The 24,602-nt window shown below is 41.5% G+C and overlaps 1 protein-coding gene across 13 annotated transcripts in view; it reads left to right on the forward strand.

The window, feature by feature from the left end:
- The window catches only part of FGGY (FGGY carbohydrate kinase domain containing), a 417,073-nt gene that overhangs the window by 134,359 nt on the left and 258,112 nt on the right, over positions 1-24,602 (forward strand). For all 13 annotated transcript variants that reach the window (XR_003970648.1, XR_003970649.1, XR_003970647.1 and 10 more), the window contains one exon: positions 17,704-17,819. Coding sequence is in view for 10 of the 13 variants with exons in the window: in XM_030323871.1 (XP_030179731.1) it covers positions 17,704-17,819 (116 nt within the window). In the remaining 3 variants the exon portion in view is untranslated. The remainder of the gene's footprint in view (positions 1-17,703; positions 17,820-24,602) is intronic.

Genomic DNA, 24,602 nt, shown 5'->3' on the forward strand with positions numbered 1-24,602 from the left:
ATCATCTTCTTCCTCAAATTTTTTCCAGCACTTGACAACCTGCTGCACGCTGTCTTTTACTCTTTTTACTCCTTGGTTACTTACATCATGGTAATTGATGGGCTCGTTTTCTCTCCAGCGGACTGAGGACCAGGACTCATGTTTTATCTCCATGCTCCTGACACCTTGCACAGAATTTGCACTTCATAGCCACTCAATATATTTTATTAAATTGAAATTTAAAAGGAAACTTGTGTGCTCTTATTTAAATAAGGCCATAAATTCGGCACGACTGTCTTCATGAATTTGAAATTCTCAGAAATGGTGTTCTTCAGTATTGTTCTTTTGTTGGAATCAAAGAGGCCGGCTTTACAGTCAATGAAATGAATCACAGAATCTTCAAACCAGAATCATAACAATAATAAAGGTAAAAACACTAGAAATCATCTATGTGATGCAGTCCCTTCTCTTTGGTGCAGACAGTTCCCCAGTCACCTTAAACTGGTAGAGGCTTTCCTTTCTGAAAGATCCCTTTATTTATTTTTTTATAGTGTTTTAAATGTTTATTTCTTTTTGAGAGAGAGAGAGAGAGAGGCAGAGAGAGAGGGGACCAGAGGATCTGAAGCCGGCTTCATGCAGTAGAGAACCAGTGCTCAAACCCACAGATCGTGAGATCATGACCTGAGCTAAAGTTGGACGCTTAACCAACTGACTCATCCAGGAGTCCCTCAAAGATCCCTTTAAAGAAGACCATCTTCTCATACCAACTCATCATGTCTTTTGGCCCTGTAAGTTAGGCAGCTTTCCCTCAGTTAATACGAACCCTCCCTTTCTGAAATTTATGCTCTTTGCTTTCCTAGAAATGAAAAACAGCTGCTTTCAACTGAAAATATTTCCCTTCCTAAAGATGGTTATTCCATCATTCCATATCCTTCTCTTCTCCTGGTATAATTCTCCTTTCCATCTGACAGTCTTCTTTTTCTCTCCATTTCCTAACTATTGGAATACTACTCTCTTAATTTATTGGTCTTCTACCTAAAAGAAAAAAACCCCTCAGGCTAGGTATGATTAGTAAGTGATCGTTGATTTCAGGTGTCTTTGGAAATATGTCTCCCACCATTAAAAACAGTCGAACCTGCCAGATTGGTGGGTGACTGAAATACTGTGACCCCGAGTGATATATGATGGTATCTTTTTAAGCCTGCCATCAACCATTCCCATCTCCATTTCGCCAGTTGCTTAATTTATAAGACATGATTTATTTGTCATAAACTGCTGTGCAAGGTTCAAAAGAAACAGAAACGATGCACAAGGGAAATAGAGCAAATTTAGGCCTTTTTTTTTTTTTTCAGATCTGGTTTATAAATAAGCCTTTCTCAATTAGAAAAACACATGCTAATTCTACAGGAGATAAAAAAAGATCATGGTACACTGTAAGTACACTTGTACCTTTTTGTATGGTTTCTCAATTAAGAAACCCCACAAGCTCCTTCATGCTGGTTATTAAGAAGGATAGCAAACGGGTAACTTCCTTTAGTTCAGCAAGGATACTGGTTTACACTTGAGCAGAGGCCTCTGGTCCCTTTCGTTTGTTGGTTGCTTTGTTTTTAACATGAGCTTGTTGCAAATCCCCACATCATGGACTGAGTTGCCCTGGTAGAACTCTACTTCAAAACTCAAAGCAGACGTCCTCTGCGAGGATGAAATTGTATATTTGTATGTAGCAGTAGGTTGAAGAAGACATCAGAGATGGGTGTCGAGTCTACAAACATTTATGAAGTATCTGTGGCAGCCTTACTAGGAAGCTGAGGATGCAGAATGTACCATCCTCGTGGTTTACGGTCCAGGGTGGGAGAGAGAAGGACTGTTGAGCCAGAGATTAAAATGCAGTAGATGCTACAATAGGGAGTACTGGAAGCACCGTCGTCCACACCCTTGGGACGAATTCCCAAAGGAACTGCCATCTGAAGATGATGAAGATTTACCAGGATAAGTAAGGTGAAGGTGTTTCAGGCAGAAGGAACTGCATGACCAGGCACAGAAGTGTGTGTGTGGTGGGGGAGGTGGTACATCACCATCCAGGAAGCTGCAGGTTTGTTTTAGCCAGAGAATAGGCAAACCAGGGATTCCCACATACTCCTTACCCTGGGTTCCCTAGCATGCACATCTTAGGTTTTCATTTCTTTCTTGTGTTTCATCGAAGTTTCTAGAACTTCCAGAGTTAGTTTCTCTAGCCTTCTGTGCTCCCTTAGACCATTGTGTATTGTTTTTATTTTTATTTTTTCTTCATTTCCCCTTGTGTGTCTGCCTTTCCCTTCTATCCTCTGCATTATTCCAGGGAGGAGATCTTGTTCTTCCCTCTCCCTGTCTGTGGTGCCATGCTCAGTGCTGGCAGAAATATGTTTGGGGGATAATGAATCACTCCATGAATGGGTGGAGTGTTCTGAGTGGCTTTGCTCCTAACTTTGCAGAGGGGGACCCAGTTTGGGCCCTGTTTTGGTATTCACATTTAAGACGTGCACCAAGAATTTGGTTTTCAACTCAGTTTTATGTTGAGTTGATAAAGGCTGCACTGGTGGCTTATGTCATTAAGTTCATTTAGGTCAGACAATGCTCGTCAAGATAGAGCTGAAAACCCATATTTGTCTGTAGTGTTCTTAGCACTGGGTCAAAGCAAGTTTTCATTTGAATGTTTCTCTTTCATTGATATTTTCTTCCTCAGTGGTAACTGTGGGATGATGCTGATGCTCATGTTGATGAAAAAAAGAAGAAAAATTACTACCTTTTGTTGGGCCTGTGCCAGATACCAGGGACTGTGCTACATGCTTTATGTAGATTAACTCAGTTTATTGAATTTATGAGGCAAATTACTATTTATCTAGTACCATTTGTCTGGTACTGTGAATCTCCTTAACAGATGGAGAAAATGAAGTACTGGGAGGACCTCTTGCTCAGTAATGAATGACGGTATCACCATGTCGAACCCCGAACCCGTAGTTCCTTCATGCGCAGTAATTTCTTGTATCAGCAGTCAAATCAGAAGACTGGAAGAATCCTTGGGAGGTCAGCTAGTCCATCTCCCATCTGGAGACAGGCTCATGCTTGAACTGAATGCCTGTACATACACTGCCTGAAATGTCTTCTCTGCAACCTTTGTCCACCTGGTAACTCCTACTCATATTTCAGGACTCACAATTCAAACTTCTCCTCCTAAGGGAAGCTTTCTAATATTTCCAAATAGAGTCGCTCTCTTCCTCTGGTGTTCCTCTTTGTTGTTGTTGTTGTTTAAGTTTATTTATTTATTTTGACAGAGTGAGAGGGAGTAGAGGAGGGGAGAGAGAGAGAGAGAGAGAGAGAGAGAGAGAATCTCGACGGTGCGACGCCCAATGTGGGGGCTCAATCTCACGAACTGTGAGATCATGTCCCGAGCCGGAATTGAGAGTCAGATGCTTAACCGACTGAACCCCACCCCCGGCACCCCTGGTGTTCCTCTTAAACACTTTGTATCTCACCTGTGAAATTCCCCTGTCATACAATGGGTATGTGCCTAGAGGTAGTGTGTATAGTAGTTAAGGGCATGAGCTCTGAAGTGAACTGTTAACCCATGTTAATGGGTGATCATAGGTGCTCTTCTCCTCCTGAGAGACCATGAATCCCTTGAGTCCAGAGTGATGATATTTACTATGAGTGTCTTAGATGGCTAATTAAGTCACAAAATTGCCATATTCTTGACATTAATTGCAAGCCTGACTGTATCTTCTTGAAGTGCAGACACTGTTTCTGCCAGTTTCTGAACCTTGATCCTTGGAAGGACATTGAGAAGCGAGATTGGTTGGTTGATTGGTTGTTGTTTTCAATAGACTTCATTTTTTTCCCCTATTTATTTATTTATTTATTTATTTATTTATTTATTTATTTACATCCAAGTTAGTTAGCATATAGGGCAATCATGGTTTTAAGAGTAGATTCCAGTGATTCATCCCCTATGTATAACACTCACTGCTCATCCCAACAAGTGTCTTCCTTAATGCTTCTTACCCATTTAGCCCATCCTCCCACCCACAATCCCTCCAGCAACCCTCAGTTTGTTCTCTGTATTTAAGAGTCTCTTATGGTTTGTCCCCCTCCCTGTTTTTATTTTATTTTTGCTTCCCTTCTCTTATGTTCATCTCTTTTGTATCTTAAATTCCACATGAGTGAAGTCATGTGATATTTGTCTTTCTCTGACTATTTTTGCTTAGCATAATACGCTTTAGTTTCACGCATGTTGTCACAAATGGCAAGATTTCATTCTTTTTGATTGCCGAGTAATACTCCATTGTGTATATGTGTGTGTGTGTGTGTGTGTGTGTGTGTGTGTGTGTATATATATATATATATATATATATATATACCACATCTTCTTTATCCATTCATCCATCGATGGACATTTGGGCTCTTTCCATACTTTGGATATTGTCAGTAACACTGCTATAAACATTGGAGTGGACATGCCTCTTGAAAACAGTACCCCTGCATCCCTAGTAGTGTTATTGCTGGGTCATAGGGTAGTTCTATTTTTAACTTTTTAAGGAACCTCCATACTGTTTTCCAGAGTGGCTGCACCAGTTTGCATTCCCACCAGCAGTGCAAAAGAGATCCTCTTTCTTCGCATCCTCGCCAACATCTGTTGTTGCCTGAGTTGTTAATTTTAGCCGCTCTGACTGATGTGAGGTGAATAGACTTCATTTTTTTAGAGAAGTTTTAGGTTCACAGCAAAATTGAGTGGAAGTTACAGAGATTTCCCATATACCCCCTTCCCTCACACATGCATTGCCTCCCCTATTATCAATATCTCCCACAGGAGTGGTGCAGTTATTACAGTTGAACCTACATTGACACATCATAATCACCCAGAGTCCATGGTGTACGTTACTTTTCACTCTTGGCATTGGTTACTCTATGAGTTTGGACAAATGTGTGACATGTATCCACCATTATAGTATCTTACAGTTTCATTGCTAGAAATCCTCTGTGCTCTGCCTATTCATCCCTCTAGAATCTAGTTTTAGGCTGTTTTTCTCTTTGCTTCTTTTCCTTTCCCATTTCATTTTCCAGTTCTTTCTCTTTCCTTCCTTTTCTTGGGGACAGTGTGTCTTGAAAGTTTTGAAAGCCTCATGTCTATTCCCTCTCCCCACTGACACTTGCTGGCTTCTGCCTCTTCTGCTCCATGTAGGCTAACCATCCATCTGATTGACGTATTCTTTCCTTAGCCATCTGAATGCTTTCGATCGGCTCTGTGAACTCAGAGTCCTGCAACCCACTGTGTCTTTTCATGATAATTTTGCAGTTTCTACTCTTACTCATTGTGGGTGGACTTCACGGCTTGAACTGTTGAAAGCAGTGTTCATTTTTGCACCTTCAGGGAGCATCTCATTATTGTCCCTGTGTCCTGGCTTATGGAATGCACCTCTTGAACATGTTAAGTTTTACCAGAACATCTTCGCAGGCAACCCTAAGGCAGCTACTTAGTTGCCCGCTAGATCTCCATGTTTCTTCATCTGTTTTTATTATTATGTGTTTCCTTTATTAAAGAAAAGCGATAACAGACAAGGTAAAACATAGAGAAATCAAATATCTCAAATTTATTACACTATTTTCATGCCCTAATTGATTGTAAATATCTTTTCTTGAATGGGCGTGAATATTTAACAAGTGTAGACTTTTGATTGATCAGGCCAGGATTTGGACTTCTGCCTTGCTCCTTCCTAATGATATGACCTCAGATGAGCTACCCAACCTTTCAGAGCCTCAGTGTCCTCCTTTGTTGAATGGGAATACTGATAGCACCCTTATCATTTTATTGTGGGAACAATTGCAGTAACCTACATAAAAGTCCCAGGCACAGTGCTTGGCCTGAAGCAGACTCATGACCTGCCTCTAGTTTCCTTCTCTTCCCCCTTTACCTCCCCCACCTCTCATTTTGCCTCTATTCATTATCATCCTCATTCTTGAGGAGTTAAATCCAAACCCATGAGTCCAAGGGCTTCCCCAAGATCTTGGAATGTTTTGGCAGGGACTTTAGGGTCTTTTGTTTTCTGACTCTTAGATCTCTTTTTTCTTGGGAGCATGGGAAAACTCCCTGAGCTTGATTATTTATTCAGTTCTTTCATGCTCCCCAAATTGTCACAGCCATGTTTAAACCATGTTATCGGCAAGTCTCACTGAAAAGGCAATTTAATATTGCCCTGTGTTGCATCATTGCATATATTATTTCGGTCTGTCATGGACCTGTCAGCAAGTCTTGATGAAGTACAGAGCCAATGGTAACAAGCCTGAAATCTGACAGGTCTTTCACAGAAGCAGCTCCAATCGGTGCAGTGGTATTTCTTCAGAAATAAGGCCCTCTTGGTGTCTTTGTTGATAGAACTAGCAATCTAGCCCCAGTCGTATCTCCCCCTGAGCTCAGTCTTCAGTGCTGGCGATTCAGTCTGTTGTATGGCTTAGAAAAACAGAGCCATCACAGGCCTGTGATATACTGAAGGCTGCAGCCAGGAATAGCTTGGTAATTTATCCCCACTCTCGGGCTCTAATTATTCTGTTACTCGCTAGCTTGTTCGATTGACACTCTCCAGGTTCTGCCTTACCCAAGCAGAGAACAAAAGGCTTCCCTTGAAAGTGGGGGCCTGGCCATGTCAATACAGTGAACTGCATATAAATAATGCAGCAGTGCTGGCTTCATTTTTATAAAGTCTTGTTGAGAAATGCATGATAATGATCAGGCCTCTGGAACCCAGCAGGCGTGTGCTTTTGATGTGTGCCTTGCTCTGGGTAAAAGCAGGAAAGTCAAAAGTTCTTGTGCTTGCAAAGGCTCCTTCGTGGTCTCAGGAGAAGTGACACTTTCTTTCCTTTTGTGTCCCTCAGAGGTGGGGGGCTCCTCCCTGCCCAGAAAAGTTCTGGTAGATACACAGTGGGCCCACGGTAAATAGTTTCTGTATTAGTGTGTTTTACTACGATGATGATGATGGTATCAGTTACTGCTATTCACCATCAAAAAATGCGTCTTACTTATATTCTGCCATTTTAATCCTCATAGGCCTAGAGTGGCTTATTATTTCTGAGAATGCCCTCCCAACTAGCCTTAGGTCTTTGCTTTTGTCTGCTCAGCTTCCCCATAAATGGATCTTCAGGGTGTAAACCTGGCAGCCAGAGCTCCAGGACTTGAGTTGGGGAACGGATGTTGAGGGCTTACTCGCAGAGAGAGAGGCATCTCCTTACTTTATCTCCCTGTTCTTGTCAAGACGATCCCTTGTAGCTGGGCCCTGTACCCTACTCAGTCTCAAGTGAACCTCCATCACCTTTCATGGTGCAGGAGAGGGAGGCCCCCGGTTGCTCATAATGAGGACGCATGGGGTTCTGATTACTTCCTATGCAGCTTGCAGCCACCATTGCTGTTTTTAGCCCCACTTTTATCCCACTTTCAGAAGCACCTGGTGCCACTACGTCCTGAACTTTTTTGGGTCTCTGCAGGGAAATCATTGTGATTCTGGGTTTTTCACCCTGCTACTTAGGTTTTATCTTTCTGAGTCTCCCAAGAGCCTTACTACTCATCCATCTGTGTTTTCTGCCTTTCAGATTTCTGTTAGTGTCCTTGCGTGTGTTATCTTTGTCATTGTGGGCTTTTGCCTTTTTGAAACATTCTTATACTGCCATTGTATTAGAGTTTTTAAAGGGAGCAGAGGTCAACGTGTGTAGTCAGTCTGGTATCTTTAACTGGAAGGGTCTTTTTGTTTTTGCTTTTTTCAAGGAAGAAAAGAAGATGTGTTAGAGATTTGGCATGTTTTGGGGGAAGTAGGCAATGGGAGGGAGGTATGTGAGGTAGGCGAAATGCATTTCCATAAGGTGCATAGTTTGTGTAAGAAACCAGTGTTTTGCTGCTGCTTTTGGTCGCTCCAGGGATCAGAAATCTAGCTTTTTCTCTTCTAGAGTCTGCACCGAGAGCAGTTGCTGAAGATCTGGGCCATATAATAGAAACAATTAAAAAGTGATTAGGGACCTGAAAGCTTCCTCTTGTAACTGACATCCTAGGGTTCTCATACATTACCTCAATAAACACAGATTGAACTCTCAAAATTTGCCAGGGAGGCACTGTGCCTCGTGCTGGGGAATGGCATGATGAATAAGGTACATATGGTCCCTGCTGTGGGAGGTCATGGCCAGACTTGAGGTACTGAAATTCCAGAAAGGCTAGACAGAGAGCATCAGGAAATGAAACAAAATAACATTCTTTTATCATAAAGCAGTAGATGCCTTAGTACCTTCTGACCTTCCCCACTCATACATGCTTTTATCTAAAATAGTATAAAATAAGGGCGCCTGGGTGGCTCAGTTGGTTAAGCGATTTGACTTTTGCTCAGGTCGTAATCGCATGGTTCATGAGCTCGAGCCCCGTGTTGGGCTCTGTGCTGACAGCTCAGAGCCTGGAGTCTGCTTCAGATTCTGTCTCTCTCACTCTCTGCCCCTCCCCCACTCTCTCAAAAATGAATAAAACATTAAAAAAAATAGTATAAAATACAATAAGCCCAGAGTTCTGGACCCCTCCAGCCTGTCAGACCTTTTAGTCAAGGCATGGGCTGAGACTGCTGAGTCTCAAATCTGTGTAAAAAACAAAGGTGACCCCAGGTGATCACATCCAATTACTCTGTCGTGAATGCTTGATTTCGTGTACATGAAGTTCTGAGCTACCACAAAGAGAAAAGAAATATAACTCCAGCTAAGTTCAGGTTGCCATTCAATTACAATTTCTTTTTTAACCTATAAGTCATCTTGGTGAATTGACCCTTTTATCATTACATAATGGACTTCTTTTTTCTGGTAATATTTCTTCTTCTGAGGTTTACTGTGGAATACTCATGTAGCCCCTTGAACTTGTTGATTATTAGTGTGTGCATGGCATATCTTTTCTCTCCTTCTACTCTTGAACCTATTCTGCATCTTTATATTTAAAGTAAGTTTCTTACAGACACCACAGAGTTGGATTTTTATTTTTTATTTTTTATTTGTTTCCAGCCTGAAATTTTTTGCCTTTCCAAGGGAGTTTTTAGGTGAGGTTTCAATCTACCATCTTGCCATTTGTCTTTTATTTGCTCCATGTGTTCTTTATAATTTTCCCCTCTTCCTACCTTCTTCTAGATTACTGAAGTATTTTTAGTATTCCCTTTTATCTCCCAAATTGGTGTATTAATTTTATCTCCTTTTTTACTGGTTCCTCTAGGATTTATAATATGCATCTTTAACTTATCATAGTTTGCCTTAAAATATTTTTATACCCCGCTGTATGTAGTATCTTTCATATCTCCCTATCATTTGTTCTATTATTGTCATTTTTTGTACATGTGTTATAAGCCCCACAGTACTTTGAATTTTTTTCCTAATTTATATTTTAAAGATGAAGAAAAAGTCAATTATCTTTTAAAGAAATTTAAAAATGAAAAGCTGCCCTTTGTATCTACCCACATATTTACTGATTCTGATACTTTTCATTGCTTTCAATTAACAATCATTTATCAATTAACATTTCCATTTAATGCCATCCTCCTCCTCCCTAAAGAATTGCCTTTAACATTTCTTGCAGTGCAGGTTTCTTGGAAATGAGTTCTGTTTTTGTTTGTTTGAAAAAGCCTATATTTCATTACTACTTGTGTAAAGATCTTTTTTTTTAAATTTTATTTATGTATTTTGAAAGCGCATGCTTGATGGGGTGATGGGGGCAGTGAGAGAGAGGCGGGGAGAGATAATCTCAGGCAGGCTCTGCACTGATGGGGCTCAAACCCGTGAACCCTGAGATCATGACCTGAGCCAAGATTGGGAGTCAGATGCTTAACTGACTTAGCCACCCAGTCACCCTTGAAGATCTTTTTTTCTGAATATAAAATTCTAGTTTGATTTTTTCTTTCTTTTAAAAAATTTTCAGTATTCTAAAGATGTCATTCCACTTTCTTCTGGGTTGCATTATTTCTGGGAAAAAAATCTGCCTTTTTAGGACTGTTTGTCTGTTACCTGTCTTTCCTCTGACCACTTTTAAGATCATCATTTTTAAAAAATAATTTGATTATATAATATGTCTTGATGTGGTTTTCTTTGTCTTTATCTTCCTTTGGTTTCTTCCAGTGAGTGGGGCTCTGTGGGTGATAGCCCTTATCAAATTGAAGAAAACATTTGACCATTATTTCTTCAAATATTTTTTATTGGAAGCTGATATTGTCAGTTATTTTCTGTTATCCAGTGTCTGGGTTTTATTCTCTCTCTCTTTTTTCTTTCCTGCTTTTTCTGGTAGGCTGTTAATGTACTTCTGGCTTAGTTTTATTTTTTGAAATCTTTCTAAACTTTGTTAGTGCAGGTTTATTGTAACCTTTACACAGAAAGGCTCAGTTATACTTCTAGGCATTCTTTGGGGTTTTCCACTGAATGCCCCAAGGAGTCAGTGAGGATGGTGTGCTCAGATGATTCCCGTTCTCACTGTGAGCCCTGAGAACTGTTCAGCTCACAGATTTCCAGTCACTTCTCACCAGATCTCCTGGTGCATCTGTGTGCATGTCTGCATCTCCATAAAGCTTTCATGGGACTCTTGTGCAGATTTTCAGGACCCTCTTCCTGCATAGCTACCTCCTCTTTGGAAATCTGTGCCAGCACAGCTTCCAGCCACCTCAAATTCCTTGAATTCTGATCTCAGTCTTCTCGGTTTCATGAACTTGACTTGTTTTCCTTGGCATCCTTCTTTCTGCTTTGTGGTCGGGCATGGGCTTCCTGGCAGAAAGCCAGAGCAATCTTAGGGCTCACCTCATTTGTTTCCTTCTCTCCGGGATAGTTCTGTGCTGCCTGTTGTTCAGGCTCTGAGAGCAGTTGTGTCACGTTTTTTTTTTTCTCCCCCCTTTTCTAGTTTCTTAAGATGGGGGCAGGGCAGGGGACGGGGAGGTAAAATCCAGTCTCTGCTACTCCATCATGGTTAGAAGCAGAAGTTTCTATTGTTGTTACTTCAGTAAGAGTTTCTATCTTGATGTGGCCTTTAACTTCGTTACGTATTTTTCGTTCTTCAATATGAGTTGGTGATTTTCTCTCCTTTAATAAAAAAAAAAACTGTGGCAAAACACATTCATAGATCTCTGATTAAAATGTTTTGGAGTATTATGCATGATGTATTTTTTTTTCTCATTTTTATTTTGGTCATGCCTTGCTTAGAAATTTTATGCTTCCATTCATAATGTGAGAGTGGCGTCTGATTTTTGTTTCTCATGCTGTCTTTGTTTGGCTTTGTAATATAGTTATCCTACCTTCATAAATAACTTGAGGAGCATTTCTTCTTCTTCTAGACTCCGAAGTAATTTGGAGTACTTTGTTCCTTGAACATTTGGGAAAACTTTCTAGTATAGCCATTTGGGCTGAAGTTTTATTTGAGAGATGATTTTTAACTATTGGCTCATTTTTTAAATAGTTTATTAAGGTTTCATATGTTTTCTTGAGTCAGCTTTGGTAAGTTCTGTTTTTCTAGTAAATTTTCCATTCCGTCTAAATTTTCAAATTTGCTAGCATAATGTTACTTACTTAATCTCTTTTTTTCTATTAAGGTCTGCTTTATCTATAAGGATGTCTGTCATTTTCATTCATGATATTTGTTATTTTTCTCCTGCTCTTCTTTTTCCTTCCTCACTTTGACCAGAGGGTTTTTTTGTTTTGTTTTGTTCTTTGTTTTGTTTTGGTTTCTGTATTGTCTTTTCCTAGAGCCACATTTTGGATCTCTTGACTGTCTGAGTTTTGTCTTGTTATTTTATCTTTCATATTCTTTTTTCTTTACTATTCCTTTTGATTTTTTTTTCAATTTAATCTATCTTTGTTTTTCCTAATGTTTAAGTTGGCTGCTTAAGGTTATTAATTTTGAGACATTCTTCATTTCACTTTTTTTTTAAATGTTTATTTACTTTTGAGAGAGAAAGAGAGTGCAAGTGGGAAAGGGGCAGAGAGAGAGGGAGACAGAGTATTCGAAGTAGGCTCTGCACTGAGAGAGCCCTTTGCAGGGCTGGAACCCACAAACTGTGAGATCATGACCTGAAGCGAAGGATGCTTAACCGACTGAGCCACCCAGAAGCCCCATCAAGTGACTTTTGTTTTTCTTTTTTTTTTAATCTAGGAACTCTTGTTTTATAGATGTCACATTATGTTGTTCATTTCATAAAATTTAATGAATGGTAACATTCATTATAAAAAAACCCTTTTATCATATTAAAAAATATGTGTTGTAAACCAGATAGTCCTCAACTTTAACCCCAATGTGGATAGTATTGTCTTTCAACCAATTGTGGAATTCAGCCCATTCACATTTGTTGTAATTAACTGAAATAAGCAATTTTATTTTTTCTATGGTATTTTTATTTTCTATTTACATTACATTACCCTCTTTTGCTTTCCTTTTTGATTTAGTTTGGTTTCACTGACTTCTTAACTTCCTCTTTATTCCTTTTTAATTCCTTGTTATTTTGAGATTTCTGCTACGCTTTTTGATTCTGTTAGAAATTACCTTTTCATCCTGTACATTATTAAACTTATGTCCGTCCCAAACACACAGATATACACATATGCCTATTTTTCCTGTGTACGTACGTCTTCTTCAATTTCTGACTTTGAGATTTTGCTAACGGTATTTTCACCTCTGGGCCATTAATAGATTTTTTTCCTTCTAATATCCCAGGAAGGTGTTTCAGGAAAGCTTAGTATTACAAATTCCTGTTTCATGGTTTATCGTCATCTTTGTAGATTTAAACGTGTGTGTATGTACCTATGTACGTGTGTGCACACATGTACACGTGCCTATGTGTGTAAGTGCACACACACGCATATGGAGAGAGAGAATGAACATCTCAGCGCTCACCACCACTGGTTTCCCTAATGTTGAATCACTTGTTTTTTTGCTTAAGTTCACGCTCAAGTATTGCCTTCACAGCACGTATATGGGAAGTTTTCTTTTTTAATCCTTGCATGTTGAAAATGTTTTTCTTCTCCCCTGACAGCTGAATAATATTTTGTCTGGGCATAGGATTTTTGGATCATTTTTCCTCATAGTCTGTACACTGTTCCACTGTCTTCTACATTCCAGAGGTGTAGATGAGAATTCCTTAGCCGGTCTGAATCTCTTGCCTTTGTAAGTAACTTACTCTTTCTGTCTGGAAGCTGGTGTAATTTTCTGTTTATGCTTGAAACTCAAGTATTTCCTGGATTCACTTCCTGGACTTAATGAGCGTTTTAATCTTCAGGCTTAAATCTTAAATCTTGCTTCAGCTCAGTATAATAACAATAAAAAAAGATCTGGTAGTGTATTCATTTAATTATAGCATCTCTTTCATCTCTCTTTCTCTCTCTCTTTTTAAAGTTTTCCTTTTCTCCTTGGAAAAAAAAATCCCGTGTGGAATTACAGTAATGCTCATGTTATACTGCTGTGGATCTGCTCTCTTCTTTCTTCCCTCATTATTTCTCTTTTTGTGCCTTTGCTCTGGGTAGTTGGAGATGTTGTTCATTTGGTCTTCCCGGTCATTAATAGGGGATTCCTATTAATTATTCCTATTAATTCCTTCCCGGTCATTAATAGGCTTCTCAACGGTGCCAGCGATTTTCCCTTTAGTCCTTCTGCAGAAATTTAAAAAATTTTAAATTTAAAATCCATGTGTCTTGTTCAGAAAGGCTTTCTCTCCGCCTTCTGCCCTCTGGCTACTTCCATTATTGATGTTGAGTTCCAGGCGTTGTACTGTGATCTCTTCAGAGACACCTGCCCGCCTATACATGTTCTCTGAGACCCACTCTCGTATCACCTGGTCCCCTAAGTTAGTATGGTTTTTGTGCTGCCTGCTCACTGGTTGTTGTTCTTTTGACCTGGCTATAGGATTTTATAGTCTCGTCAGTAACAAATCTAAAAGCGAGGAAGCTCCAGCACTTTCTGCCCTGGTATTCTGGCTGGCAGAGAACAAACAGCCAGTGACCCTTTCTCCCCGGCGACCACACTCCTCCCTGGCTGCTCATTTTTGAAACAACCCAGCCTGCTAGTGTAGCCCAGCCTTTCTCCCCTGTCTGAGGTTCTGATCCTATAGATTACACCTTCCACCCCCAGTAGGCTGGTAGGTCAGCTTGCCTGATGGGGAACAGCTATTCTGGGAGTTGTAAGTTGCTCAGGAATACCTCAGGGAATGGCAAAACCCTGGTGTCTTAACAAAGGCCTCAAGGGGAGGGAAACCTTTTGTTCTGCTACTGGTACCTTGCCTTTACTCACTTTCTGTCTCTCCTGGAGAGTTCTGGAGAGCTGGAGGCCTCAGATCCACTCTACATTTTTCCTGTTCTGCTTTTGTTTGTTCATTTATTTGTTTTTAATGTCTTAAAAAAATTTTTTTTTAAGTTTACTTATTCAGAGAAAGAGAGGGGGGGAGGGGTGGGAGGGGAGGGAGAAAGAGAGAGGGGGAGAGAGAGAGAGAGAGAGAGGGAAAGAGAGGGAAAGAGAGAGAAAGAGAAATCTCAAGCAGGCTCCAACTGTAGCCCAATGCGGGGCTCAAACTTGGGAAAACTGAGATCATGACCTGAGCTGAGATCTAGAGTCACATGCTTAACCATCTAAGCTACCCAGGTATCCCACCTCCTGCTTTTACACATTCATATTACCTAGGAGTTGATTTAAAGAGATCCAAATGAAATGGACCCTAATAGTGTTTGAATAATCCTGAGGAGGGTGGGTGGAGTTGCCCGAGGCATCTGCAGCTGTGAAGCTCTCTGCCTCCTGGGCTTAGTCATTTTTCCTCAAAGCAGGCTCTCTGGCCATTTATTCTAACGTGCTGTGAGGACCCAGACATCCCTCTCCTTGCCCTTACTGGGGGGAAAACCTGCTTGGGATAACATAATTGTGCTGTAAAGTGTTGAGTTGTTTAACTGTTGCTCCGTTACAAACCACAGCGAGTGCTCAGTAGTTGAGCACAGTAATCCATTTATTTGGCTCATGGTGTTGCTCGTTTAGACTGTGCTCTTCTGGGTGGTTCTTCTAGTGTTAGCTGAACTCACTGCGTCAGGTCTTGACGGCCTGGGATGTGTGATGCAGGCCGAGTCTGGTGGTCATTGCCCTGCTGTACACATCTCTTCTCCTCCTTGCACCACTGTGCTAGCCCCATGTGATTTTCTCTAGGCTGTGCGAGAGACACAGGAGAGGCAGCAGAAACACATGATGCCTCTTGAAGCTTAGGCTTGAAACCAGAATGCTGTCCTCCGACTTATTCTTTTGGCCGAATCCAGCCATGTGACAGAATCTGAAGTCTATACTTAGGAAAGGAGGCCCTGTGGATAGGGTGGAGATAGGAGGGGGCGGACAGTTACAAATCACATGGCAAGAGATGAACATATATGGAGGCTTGAACACTTTGGACCGTGACTCCAACCTGCCACCGCTGTTCAGAGCTAGAAGGCAAATGTTACCAAGTTAGAATGCTGCCCCAGAAGAGGGAGCAATTGATTTAGCTTGGAGCTAGTGGTGGGGGTGCCATTGGAACTGGACTATAAGGAGGACTTGGAGTTGGCCCAATAGTCAAGAATGAGTGAAGGAACAATAAGCAATTAAGACAGAAGGAACATTGAGAGCAGAGGTATAGAATTCTGCAAATGGCTGGGGCATTTGGAGAGTGAAGTGCTATTCTGTGTGGCCAGATCATTAGACATCATCTGTCCACACTGTCTTCGGTTCCATAGCATTGAGCCATCAGAGCTTCCAAAAAGTTGGAATTCCAGGCTTTGTGCCAAGAGGATTTAGCCTGTTGTATGTTCTTCGGAATGTGCTACGTAGGTGACTATCTTCTTGATACCTCAGATTTTGAGAATTGTCTTTTATAAGGTGGAGGATTTAGCATGTGTGTGTTACATTTCTGTGGACGCTAGCACTCCTTCAGTATATCTGTCCCACTTAGCTTCCTTAGCTCGAGGTGTTCTGCCCTCTCCACCATGTCTAGAAAAATCCTGAATGATAAATAACATGTATTCGCTTTCAAAAGACTTTTGGGTCTCACAAAAGGTCACTTCCTGTGTGGAGCCCTTCTTGCTTGATACTTTCTCCCCTTTTCTCCCACCAGGTTATATCAGATTCCCTTGCTAAAGGTTTTCATTTTTTTTTTTCTCTCCCTCCTTTAGAAATTACTGTTAGTGTGTGATTTGAGGTGTGATTTATTAATTTCTGTGTCCCCCAGTTTGGCTGTCAACTTTTATGCAGGCAGGGGACCAACTCTTTTGCCTACCACCGGTTCCCCAGGGCATCACATAGTGCCAGGAGCATAGTAACTGAGTACTAACTACTTCTTGAGTGGGTGAGTGCATGAGTGAATCAGTGTGAATGACTGAATGAGATGCACATAGACTGTTGACTCTAAGAGATAGTTTTAGCCTTTAAACTGTGTGAGCTCCCCAAGTTTATCACTTACCTTTGCTGAGGCGGATAGACCATATTCGATTGTTGGTGTGGCCATTCAGTCAGTATGCATTTTGGCTGAGTGTGGACTATGTACTGGAGGTAGAGCTGGGCAGGGCTGGTTTGGCTCTGAAGGCTTAGTGGAGGAGACAGGGAAGTGAATGGGCAGAGACAGTTACCATGGTAAATGTTACAGGTATGTCCAGGTTGAAGCTTAGAGAAGAGGCTTTGGACTCAAGTTTGCCCTTCACTGGGGTTCATGAAAAGGGATAAGAGTCATGAACGTATTTGCTAACTGGCAAATACGTAACAATGAAGAACATCCTAGGCAGAATGAATAAAGGTTTCAGTGCCCAGGGAAGGGAGGAATCAGGCCTGCTAAGGGAGACTTCAAATAATACCACTCTGGACAATGAAGAAAGCAGGGGTCGGAACGGCAAGACAGGAATCTGGAGGTTGGCACAGTCCTATTACTAAAGGCGGTTTAAGCCCAGCTAAGGGATTGGATTTTTTCTGAAGGCACTGAGGAGCAGTTGAAGAGTTTTAATCAGGGATTGATATAATCAGATTTAATTTTATAAGGTTTGCTGTGGGCACACCATGAAGCATGGGTTGGAAGGCAATAGCAGTGTTGGGAAGGTACATAGGAAGCAGTTAATTACACAGCACTTTAAGGGCGATAATAGAAGGTATGTTTCACGTTCCAGGAGTTCAGAGGAGCACCTCTACCCAGAACTGGGGACTCAGTTATCAGGATGAAGAAGCTGGGAAGAGTTTCCAAACAAGTAGGAATAGGGCAAAGACCTAGAAATGTGCATGAATATGTTTTCCACCCCCTCCCCCTGAGAGAATTGCAAATGATTTGTTATTGCTGAAATGTACAATACTAAGGCTGAATGTATGAGAAATGAAGCTGGAGAAGAAAGTACCTTCCAGCATTCAGGTCTTCCTTCTATTAAATATTGCTTTAGACTGAAGCAACCATATGTATGCCGGTCACTTTTTGAATTTTTTTTACTTTTTTATTATAGAGAGTTTTGAACATGCACAAAGCAGAGTAGAACACCCATTTACCCATCACTGAGCCCCACAGCCACCAACCCATGGCCAGGTACAAATGGAGACTTTGAATCTGAACAGGGATGTGTAATTACTTACTTTGACTTATTCTACTTCGTTAACATTGCTTCAGATATCTGGGGAGGTATTTGGCAAAATATAAAGGAAGCCTGACTCATACTATTGGTTCTGCCTCTGTCCCATTTTCTTAGGTCTCTCTGCTCCCTGGTGTGCAAATGGACATACTCGGCAGAGAAAGGCTGGGATGACAGTTTCTGGAAGCTGATTGGCTTGGAAGATTTTGTTGCGGATAATTACAGCAAAATAGGTAAAATCAAAACAAAATGAAAACATCTGGAAAGTGATTATGTGTATGCGTGTGTGTATGAGGATATTGGTTTTTTATTTGTTTTTGTATGAATTGAAATGCAGAAACTCAGCCCTGTTTTCCTAAGAGGGATGAATCCATTACTGTGGGTCGACCACAACTAGTGGGCCCTTGTGTTGGGACTCATAGGACCTGAGTAGAGATATAGGCTGTGGAAGTCAGTCCTGAAATACAGAATTGTAGACATTGGGCTAGATTGAGGAAGACATTTGCAGGGAGTTGCTGGGAATAGCATAATTGAGGAAGTACATATAGATTGTTTCCCATGAGTACTAGGAAGATGTTTTATGAATTAGGTTCAAGGAACCACACAAGGCCATGAACAGAAAAAAATAGTTGAAGACATCAAAATTAGAAGAAACAGGAACAAGACAAACTAGGACATGAGCCATTGGTCCATAAGGCCATAGAATCCCAGACTTCCAGTTTTATGTGGCAATGAGTAGGCATTAAAGGCATGAGTGACTAGTAGGGGTTTACTTGGGGGAAGAATTTAGATGCTAAGTACAAATCACAGTAGCTCACATTTGAAAGTTTAAAGTTTGCACGGTCATCTCAGAGAGAGCTGTTTATTTCCTTTCGTTACTACTTAACAGTTCTAGTTGAATGTTTAGGCTAAGATGTTGTAACAATACAAGGGAAAAAAGTACAGTGGGTTAAACAAGATGGAAGGTCATTCTCTTTGTGATAGAATAGAGGTAAGTAACTGTCAGGCCAGCTCAGCCATTGTCATAACATTACCTCCAACTTTGGGTCCAAGGTAGTTACTCCAGTTCTCATCAGTTCCCAGCCAGTGAGTGGGACGAATGAAAAGGACTGAGAAATCCATCCATGTTCTTCTGGAGAGTGCATAACCTGGAAATGAGCCACGTCATTTCTGATCACATCCCACTGACCAGCCCTTGTTCATAAGACCCAGCTAGGCTGTAGGGGTGGTTGGGAAATGTGGTCATTGGCCAGGCAGCCATGTGTCCATGTGCATGACCAGCTAAAACTTGAGAGTTGTGTTATTGAATGTTGGCAAAAAACTGGTGTCAGCTACACATTCTGACTGTCCTTAATAACTGAGTCACACAATAGATTATTCCACTTTCACCTTTCTCTGGTGTGGAGTCCTCATGACCCATCTATTAAAGTTCAAGGATTGGGCACCTGAGTGGCTCAGTCAGTTAAGCATCTAACTTCAGCTCAGGTCATGATCTCACGGTTCGTGGGTTCGAGCCCTGCGTCGGGCTCTGTGCTGACAGCTCAGAGCCTGGAGCCTGCTTTGAATTCTGTGTCTCCCTCTGTTTCTGCCCCTCCCCTGCTCATGCTCATTCTCTATCAAAAAATAAATGTAAAAAAAAAAATTAAAGTTCAAGGATAGAAACATGAGAGACTCAGGTAGCCCCTGCACTACCATGTGGTAGGCAACATACCTTGGTTGTCTGTGGTCTGTTCAACTACAAATTGCTAAGTCTGGGGAAAAAGAACAGTCATAGTAGTATGCACAAAGAGCCATTCTGGAATTGCTGTGGCACAGTTGAAACCATCTCTGGATCTGAGCTGGTGGAGAAGGGGAAGAGGTCAGGACCAGGGATGAGAGGAATACGGCAAAGCAGCTTTCTTCTTCATCAGCTACATTCTGAGTCCTTTGGTAGGTGACTTATATACATTGTCTCATTTGGCCCTCACAGACCTGGTAGTGTAGCTAGCTGTTCCCATTTTATGGATGGGGAGACTGAGATTCAGTTCCTTGTCCGCTCTTCAGTTGTCAAGTCAGTATTAGAACTAGGGTCTCTAATTCCACACATTCCTACCAAACAGACTGCCTATGGGACACATGAGATGGAGGCAACTGGTGTGGGTATATGGTGGCCTCCAGAAGGATTGGGCAGCAGTCCCAATATTGAGCACCCAAAGCCAACATTAAGTAGACTGGAACAAGTGTGCCTACCTGGACGGGAGTAGGGTGTGATGGGATCTCAGTGGAATATAATTTCATAGGGTGTAAAAAAGAGTTAATATTTTAAGTATTCATATGACTAATACGATGGTTGGCTTTAAAATCCTGGGTGGGGGGCGCCTGGGTGGCGCAGTCGGTTAAGCGTCCGACTTCAGCCAGGTCACGATCTCGCGGTCCGTGAGTTCGAGCCCCGCGTCGGGCTCTGGGCTGATGGCTCAGAGCCTGGAGCCTGTTTCCGATTCTGTGTCTCCCTCTCTCTCTGCCCCTCCCCCGTTTATGCTCTGTCTCTCTCTGTCCCAAAAATAAATAAACGTTGAAAAAAAAAAATTAAAAAAAATAAAATAAAATAAAATTCTGGGTGGTCTGGCCATTTGGAGGCAGCAGCTTGGACAGTGACGGGGACCAGGGTCGGTCTTTTATGGTGGGGGCTGAGTGAGCTGGCTAGAGGGTGGCATGTTGGGGCTCCTGCCAAGCAGGTGGGGGTTTTAGACAGTGCTTCCTTTTCCCAAGGAGAATGGGCAGCCGCATAGAAGCTGATGCTCAGCTGAAAGCTTCTAGAGGGCAGGGACCGCTGTGCCTTACCCGTAAGTGTCTTGGCACAGGCGTTACTGATAAATGGATGCTGACGGAATGTGTGAGACACAGGCAAGGTTGTTAGAACCGAGACAGGTGGCAAGAGTTAAGAGAAAATGGTGGCAAAGAACTGTCCCGGGTCCTAGACCACTAAAGCTACTATAACAACACCATAGGCTGAGCGACTTATAGCAATGGAAAGGAACTTCTACCCTTCTGGAGACTGGGAAGTCCAAAGTCAAAGTGCCAACAAGGTAAGTTTAATGCTGAGGCCTCTTTTCTTGGCTTGTTGGCAGCTGCCTCTCACATTTGTTCACATGACCTCTTCTTTCTACATATGCAGAGAAAGAGTGTGCACAAGAGAATGCTCACTGGTGTTTCTTTTTCTAAGGACACAAATCCTGTTGGGTCAGGGTCCCACCCTTTGACCTCATTTTACCTTCATTATGTCCCACCTACCATATCACCAGGTATAGTCACCTTGGGGATTAGGGCTTCACCATGGGAACTTGGGGACACAAATTCAGCCCATAGCACCAGGGTATTAGTGTACTGGTCATTAGAGTTAAAGCAGGGCCATCAGGTCCTGAGTTCCCAATCTTTTGTTCTAGAGGCACCCCATGAGCTTGCTACCTTGAAGAACCTTTAGGACTGAGTGCTAGGGGAGGGTGTTTTGTCATCTAATTGAGGGGTACAGGCAAGATGGGTCTAAAACACTGAACTGGCGGGGCGCCTGGGTGGCATAGTTGGTTAAGCGTCCGACTTCAGCCAGGTCACGATCTCGCGGTCCGTGAGTTCAAGCCCCGCATCGGGCTCTGGGCTGATGGCTCAGAGCCTGGAGCCTGTTTCCGATTCTGTGTCTCCCTCTCTCTCTGCCCCTCCCCCGTTCATGCTCTGTCTCTCTCTGTCCCCAAAAAAAAATAAAACACTGAACTGGGAGCTAGGGCAGTTCTAGTTCTGTCACTGATGGTTTCAACTTAGATAAGTCTAGTAATGTTTCCATATCTCTACAGTCTTACCTGTGAAGACAGAGTAAATGGTAGCAATTAACACTAATAGCTTACTGCTTCCCAGACATGATACTGTTGTATTACAACCCTTATCTTGTTAAATTTTTACAACTGTGTAACAGAGCTGTTTTATTGTATTTTCTTCAGCTGAAGAAACTGAGGGTCAGAAAAGGGAACGGTGTTTAAATGATGGCTGTATAAGTTGCAAGCGGTAGAAGCAGAATTCAGACCCGCGTTTGAATGATTCCAAATCCTACTCCAGCCGTTTTGCTATCTTGACTTGCCATTAATATTCAGTGGGTGCCTATGAATAGTAAGCAGCAGATCAGTACCAACCCTGCTTCCCCTTCTGTATTTCAAGCACATGTCTATGTGCTTTCTCATACCTTGTTGCATGTAATTCTCACAGTCAGTGACAAAAATAGTGTTTCCCTGTTTGCAGACAAGAATTTGATAAATAATCTCATTTAACCACATGTAGAAGCAATAAATGATAAGTCAGGATCAAAGACCTTCCAATGGGAGGCCCTAGAAGGAGGTGATATCATATTGGAACACAAATTTCAACTTCTTTTACTCATGCTCCCCACTATCCCTCAAATTTGGTTGTTCCTTCTGAGTGTTCCCATGGTATATTGGCCATATCTTATTATAATACACGTTGGTTACCTGTGTGTGTCTTGATTCCATGCTAGACTGTGAGCTCCTTGACGTCAGGATTTTCACTAATTTACCTTTGTGTCCTCAGTGCTGGCACAGGGCATGGCACAGTTTAGTAGCTCAGTTACTATTTGATTAATAAGTGGATAAATTTTACTATCTGATTAGTAAGTGGATAAATTTTACTATTTGATTAGTAAGTAGATAAATTGAGATGGCTGGTCCTGGTAGGTTGGCACTTTTTGCTTTTAAAAGCTATAATGATAGGCGCCTGGGTGGCTCAGTCAGTTAAGCATCCAACTTCAGCTCAGATCATGAGTTGGAGGCCCTCATTGGGCTCTGTGCTGACAGCTCAGAGCCTAGAACCTGCTTTGGATTCTGTGTCTCCTTCTCTCTATGTCTTTCTCTCTCTCTCTCTCTCTCTCAAAAATAAAAGCTATAATGATTTTTACTGATTTTTGTAGTATCTTTGGCAACTTGGGTCTAACTTCAACTATTTTTTTTTTTTTTTTTTAATGTTTTGGTCTTCCCCCAACCCTGACACAAAACCCGTGTTTAATTGGTATATTCAGTTTGCTAATAGAGCAATACCTACAGGAAATATTCGTTAATAATCCATAATGTTAATCTAGCAGAAAATTTCCAGAGTAACTTTATTAGATTTAGCCTGTTAAGTTAATGGATTTTTAATGGATGTCCTAAGGAGACGTATCATTAACCAGAATATTGCCATACGTGAATTAAAACTTACCCATTCATCAAAATTATTTATGTGATGTTTCCTTTGATTTTCATTTCTGGTGACTTGAACTTGTAGTTTCGGTGAACCAAAAGTGGAAGATAGTAAAGAGGTTGTTAACTCTCAGTGTTGACTTTGAAAGATTGCTCTGGAAGATACCTCCAGACATTCTTCAGTAATTCTTGTAACGATGAGAAATTAATCTGGGAAGCCTCCTTATGAAGTGTTAAACAATTCCAGTGGACTCATTGCCTGTCAAGATGTGGGCAATAAAGTGCAAAACCTTTCAGCAGATTTGAGTAGAGCTTTGTGGATTTGAGCATTAATTCAATTACCATAATTCGCTCCATGCGGAGCTTTTAGCCTAGTCTTTACCAGCCTTCCTGGGCTCATGCAGTAAATAAGTGCTTTCCCCGAAAACCGAACACCTCAGCAGCTGATGGTCTTACGGAGGGATATTTTTGAAATGAATTATTGATGAAGTGTAAGTTAAGGATCAAATGCAGTATTTATACGGAGCATTTGAAGGACAGGGGAAGAAATTTACAATGTTGTAAGTAACTTACATGCAAATTTCCAAAGCTAAAATATTACTACCTAATGCCTTCTTTCAAGGAATATTTGGAAGATTGGATTTGGGAACATGATACAAGTATGGGGGAAAAAATCCTTTTGTGAATCAAAAGACTACAGTAGACATTTCTTTCGTTTTTTAAAAATTTTTAAAATGTTTTTTTATTTATTTTGAGACAGAGAGAGACAGAGCATGAGCAGGGGAGGGGCAGAGAGAGAGAGGGAGACACAGAATCCGAAGCAGGCTCCAGGCTCTGAGCTGTCAGCACAGAGCCTGACGCGGGCTCAAACTCATGAACCGTGAGATCATGACCTGTGCTGAAGTTGGACGCTTAACCGACTGAGCCACCCAGGCGCCCCATAGGCGTTTCTTTATAATTGAAACTGTACTAATGAAATGAATGTTGAGAATTGATGGGAAACACCCAAATCCAGTGTTTTGCAGGAATCATCTACCCATAGTCCAACAAAAGTCTGTTCCAATAAATGTTGACCTTCAGTTCCATGAGAATCACTCCCCAGATCACCCATCTGATCCTAAATATCTATCAAGGAAGAGATCAGTGAGGAGCAAGGATGCTTAGGAAAACACACAGCATCCCATCTGCTGTCATCTATTTTCCAGGATCTCTTTCAGCACTTCCCAGTTGCCTTTTTACTTCCTGGGTAGAGTGCTTAGCTGTGTTGCTGGGGCAGGCCACTTCGTGGAAACTCATGTGCGCAACATGGCTTGATTACAGAGTGATGATTTGCAGTGCAGAGAGAGCTTTGTTATGTAAGAGGGTTCAGTGTGTTAGCTTCCAGATCATTCATTATTTGGGGTCAGGAAACCCAGGCAAAAAAGAGACGTAAAGCTCAAGTACAAGGAGTTACTAACTGTTAAGTGAGAGGCAAAATTGAAGATACAGCATATGTGAAGGAAAACACTTCCTTAAGAGGAGGAGTGCTGTATTTTTAAACTTCATTTCTCTCCCTCTGGGAGACGCACAGGACACTGGCTACTCTCTGGCACGTGGTAGATACTGATGAAGTACTTGTTGAGTGAGTGAATGTATGTTTGAATGGAGGATTTGATAAACAATTCCTTTTTTGGCCTCAGTTGTCCGAAATACGTAATGCACTCCCCATAAATTGTTTTGAATTATTTGATATCACTAGGCGACAGTGATTTCTTTTCGTAATTTCAATGTTCACAGTCCTTTCTTCACAAATCGATTTACCAC

Source organism: Lynx canadensis, chromosome C1 (assembly GCF_007474595.2).
Source record: "Lynx canadensis isolate LIC74 chromosome C1, mLynCan4.pri.v2, whole genome shotgun sequence".
NCBI lineage: Eukaryota > Metazoa > Chordata > Mammalia > Carnivora > Felidae > Lynx > Lynx canadensis.